At 30.3% G+C, this 5,256-nt stretch overlaps 1 protein-coding gene across 1 annotated transcript; it reads left to right on the top strand.

Moving 5' to 3' along the window:
• Window positions 1-639: 639 nt before the first annotated feature.
• On the top strand, window positions 640-1,701 carry LOC101503529 (zinc finger protein ZF1). The gene has a single exon (NM_001364894.1). It carries the CDS (start codon window positions 752-754, stop codon window positions 1,484-1,486), a length of 735 nt encoding a protein of 244 aa, NP_001351823.1. The 5' UTR covers window positions 640-751; the 3' UTR covers window positions 1,487-1,701.
• The last annotated feature ends 3,555 nt before the right edge of the window (window positions 1,702-5,256 follow it).

The following is a 5,256-nucleotide window of genomic DNA, read 5'->3' as shown; positions in this document are numbered from 1 at the left end:
ACATGATAAGATCTTATTTTATATATAATAATAGTATATATATTTTATATTTTTTATTATTTATTTAATATTCTATTTTATTTATATTTCTCTTTTTATCACATCATCCTTTCATAATTATCTTATCATTATTTTGAACTATTTTTATCTCAAAGATTTCACACCTATAATATTTCCCTTTTTGTATATAAATCCAATCATAACATTATACTTATCCTACTTTCTAGTTTTTTTATCACATGTGTAACAATTCTATCATAAGTGTCAAATTTGTTTAAAATCTCCTACGTAACATTCTAATCCTAACCTAAATCTATCTCTAACTTTTACTCGGTTTAACCAAATAAAAAATAAAAAATTAAATCATCCCTATTTGGTACAACAACACCTTATTTGACTGAACTCAAGGTCCACCAAAGAAAACTACTCCCACGAGTAAAACACTTGTTCCGATCTTTTCCACGTGTATTAATTTACCCTATTTTCTATTACAACAAAGCATCACACTTAGTCAAAAAAAAAAAAAATAGCGCAGTATGACACTGCGCTTACTTTCTGAGCACTTGTCAAGCAACTTCCTCTCGAATTCTCACCTCACTATTTATATATAAACCCATCACACAATACCCAATCTTCACTATCACACCTAAACCCTTTCACCTCTCTCTCAACAAACTCTTTTTGTTTCTACTTTCAATTCATCGAGTTACGTAACGTTACCAAACTATTCTTGACTGCACCGATCAATCACATGGCTTTGGAATCCCTCAAATCACCCACCACCGTCACTCATTCATTCACTTCCTTTGAAATTGAAGAACCTAATCACAGTTACATCGATACACCGTGGACCAAACGTAAACGTTCAAAGCGTTCTCGTATGGATAGCCACAATCACCAATCTTCATGCACTGAAGAAGAAGAGTACCTCGCTCTCTGTCTCATCATGCTCGCTCGCGGTGGCAAAGAAACTATCTCCACCGCCAAATCACCTATTCTATCGCCGCCGGTAACCACCACCGCTAAGCTCAGTCATAAATGCTCTGTTTGCAACAAAGCTTTTTCATCTTACCAAGCACTTGGCGGACACAAAGCTAGCCACAGGAAACTCGCCGTTATTACCACCGCTGAAGATCAATCCACCACCTCATCAGCCGTGACGACAAGCTCCGCATCCAACGGTGGAGGTAAGATCAAGACTCATGAATGCTCCATCTGTCATAAATCCTTCCCTACAGGACAGGCTTTGGGAGGTCACAAGCGTTGCCACTACGAAGGCGGTGCCGGTGGTGGAAACAGCGCCGTAACTGCTTCTGAAGGAGTTGGATCGTCTCATAGCCACCACCGTGACTTCGATCTTAACCTCCCGGCTTTTCCGGACTTTTCAAAGAAGTTTTTCGTGGATGATGAGGTTTCCAGCCCTCTACCTGCAGCGAAGAAGCCGTGTCTTTTCAATATGGCAGAGATTGAAATCCCTCAATACTGATCAATATATTATATACAGATCCATGTTTATAATTAGTGCTTTAGTTATTTATTTTTTATTTTAGATTATTATTTGGGATCAATTTGTTCTGTAAATACAAGTTGGTTCTCATTCGCTGCTTTTAGAGTTTAGATTGTAATTTGACAGTGGAAATTCAATTCATTGCTTATTTATATTTAATTTTTGGAAATCTATCGAATTTAAATTTGTTCGAATATGATTGATCGACGATGTTCTGGTTTTTGAGGTTGTGAACAATTTTTTTCTTCCTAGTGAAAAATCGATATCTATCATAAATTAGAATACACCGCGTGATCGCCATCGTTAAAAGCACAACCGCGTGATCAGTAGATTTCAGTTAAAGCCATGTGTGTTCTTTATTTTTGAGTGCGTGTGACGGTTTTTACAGTTGGCACAATAATGGCCATTAGTAGCTGCAATACCTCGTTTACTTAATTAAAATATTTTATTTTTTATTTTTGTATCGTAACGATTAAGAATGCGAGTAGTGGTTTAACAATTGAACTTGGTAGCTGGGATGACATGGGTGAAATAGAGAGGATGTGTCGTGGTTGATGTGTGGATAAGAACGATGAATTGTCTTTGGCTTTTGTACATGCTGTGACGATAACGACACATCTTCCGAATGATTTAATCTTGATTATTGTTATTAAATGTACGGTAGAAGTCTCCAAATTATAAATATATTATTTGTTTTATTGCCTTCACATTCACATTGTGTCCATCTAGTCTTGCGACGCGTAATTGAATAGTCCTGAGGCTAGGAATGCTGGAAGCCTAAATTCTGGTTTGATTTGATACGTTATACATGTGGGATGCATGAACATAAACAAATGGAAACTTCCTTTAACAGGTGTGTGTGATATGGGAGGTAATAATACTTGAATTTTATTGTCAATATTTATCATATATTATGTGTATTGTGGATTTTGGTTTGATTCGTTGTATAAAACCGTGTGCGAGTCCATTGTTTACACCGTAATCTCCAAATAGTTCAAAGTCGAAGAGTAATTTTTGGTATACATTTTATATTTGATGGACATCCATTTAGGAGTGTTTAAGAGTAAGAATAAATCCACAAATTTGGGTCACTTTAATCAAGACTCAATTTATTTATGTTTATGTTTAACTTGAACCCAATTAAATTTAATAATATTTAGTTTGGATAACATATTTAATATTTTGAATATGTGAATACAATTCATTAACTGATTTATATATTTTTATTTAATATTTTACTATTGATATATAGTTAAAAATTAGTTGTTGGATTATATTTTATAATATGTTGTTAATTTAATTGATTTAAGTATTTTATTGTGTTTGTGGATGTATTTTAAATATTGAATTATATATTGTAATATAGTTTTATTATTTTTTAAAAATTTAATTACCTTTTTTTAAATAAAATTTATTACTCACACCGCTCATAATTGAATTGGTTTAGTTCAAATTTAATGTAAAACTAATCTCTTAAGAGCTCAATTCAACTCAAATAAAATTAATCAGTTCAATTTTCAAATTTGATAAATCAAAAAATAATAATAAAAAAAAAAAACAATTTAACTCAACTAGTCTACACCCATTTGACACTTCAAGAAAATATTTTTTTTAAATAATTTTATTTATGATATAGATTGTTTTCAGTATCAACCATCATCAAAAGGAATGTCAAATAAGTGTCATTGTCCTTATATAGAGTGTACACCTATTATTACTAATGATAGTGAACATTAAACTTGGTAAAAAGAAAAAGTATGCATTCAACTCAAGTTGATTGATTTAAAGTGAGAAGTTGGTGAAGTGAGTAAATCAATAGTTGATATTATAATCATTTATGGTTGGTGATGTATGTGCACAAAATCATAATTATTCATTTGATGTTCAATGATTGACACCATTTATTTTATTATCTAAAATGAATTGTTCACTTTAGATGAATCAAATCATATTCAATTATGACATTGTGTTTGATGACTCGTGTTAAATTAATCATACCGTGTTATTTATTTATTTCAAAAAATATCAATGTATTCTCAAATACAACAACAAAATTATTAAAAAACTATTTAAAAGTTAATTTCTTTCGGTGTATTTTGACACATGCGAAAGATTGAATATTTCATTAACTAGTTAAAGAGATTCTATGTTTAGAGTGTAAGGGTGTGTTTGAGAATTTAGAAAAAGAGAAATTAAACACACACAAAAAAAGGTAAACGATAAAAGTGAAGAGATTTAAAAGAGGACTTTGGATTTTTTATTTTTTATTTTTTATTTTATAAATACAAAATTCTTTAATTTTGAGGGACTAAAAAATGGCATTGAAGGATAATTTTGTAGAGTTTGAAAAAACTTTAATAAATTCTTTAAATATAATATATGTTTTATAATATTTTTAATATTAATATAATAATTATAAACATTCATTTATCGATCTTTATAAAAACACTATTAAAAATAAGTAAAAAAACTTATCTATTTAAGAGGAGAAACAAGGGGAGGAGTTAAGGGAAAAGAGAGGAAAACTGAAATCATTATTTCAATTTGGAAGTAATATTGATTTTATCACGACTTTTAATTAACATAATTTATCAACATAATTTATCGATAGGTTACTTACTTCGAATTATATTTTAGATTAAACAATATTAGTTTTTAACTTCAATTCAATTATAAAATCATATCATATATTTAATTTTAATTATAGATCTTTATTAAAATAATTTTTATTTATTTCTTATATTATTATTTTTTATGAGTCTAATTAAGAAGATTCATGATCCTATTTTAAAGAACTTATTTTTTCATAAGAAAATATTTGTACACTTGAAGTTTTGTAGTTCACTCAATGTGTGAGTTGGGGCCTAAATTTATTGGCCCCATAAAATTGTCATAGCTCTAATCACCAATGAATGAGTTTTATACTCTGCACCTCTACATGTACCTTCCACTCCCCTCATTCTCATAGAAAAAATCATTTTGTCTCTAGTGTTATCTATAAAATCTCCAAAAAAATTACTTTTCATTTTTTCACCAATTTTCTTCAAAATTTTCAAATATTATAATAACAAATTTCTAAACCTTCGAAAATTTGAAACTTTAGAATCAGTATTTTTCCAAATTTTCAAAAGTTTATACGAACATGAAACTTTCGAAGTTCATTTTTCCCAATAAGTATGAAACTTTTGAAATTTTCCATCAATGAAACTTTCGAAATGCAGAAATCTTCGAAACTTTCTAACAATCTAAAAGTTTCGAAATGTAAAAATCCAGAAACATGAAATATTTAATTTTGAAACTTTGGAATTCATGGAAAGTTTCGAAGTTGTTTCGAAAGTTTAGCCTTCAATGAAACTTCTGAAACTTGTTTTGAAAGTTTGGGAACAATATGAAAGTTCCGAAATGTATTTTTTTTAAAAAGTTTTTTTCCATTTTTTTAATATTGATATATTGCAGTGCCTAGAATGAGAGGTGTATTTGGCCAAATTATTCGCAACTTGATAGGTGATAGAGGTGATGGTGCATAGAGAATTCCACCACCAACAACATCAAACAGACGACGAAATGAAACAAATCGTCCAATTAGGCAGCGTCATTGAAGACAAGATGTCTAGGATGATGTCGTTGAACCTACTGAGCATGCACAAATGGAGGAGGATGTCTCCGAGCCTCTACAAATGGAGCAGGCTGAGGAACAGTATGCTACACATGCTGATGATATTGATGAGCAAAATTAGCAGACTGGATTC

Source organism: Cicer arietinum, chromosome 5 (assembly GCF_000331145.2).
Source record: "Cicer arietinum cultivar CDC Frontier isolate Library 1 chromosome 5, Cicar.CDCFrontier_v2.0, whole genome shotgun sequence".
Lineage (NCBI taxonomy): Eukaryota > Viridiplantae > Streptophyta > Magnoliopsida > Fabales > Fabaceae > Cicer > Cicer arietinum.
The sequence above is the reverse complement of the archived record's forward strand: the minus strand, read 5'-3'. Positions and strand labels throughout refer to the sequence as shown.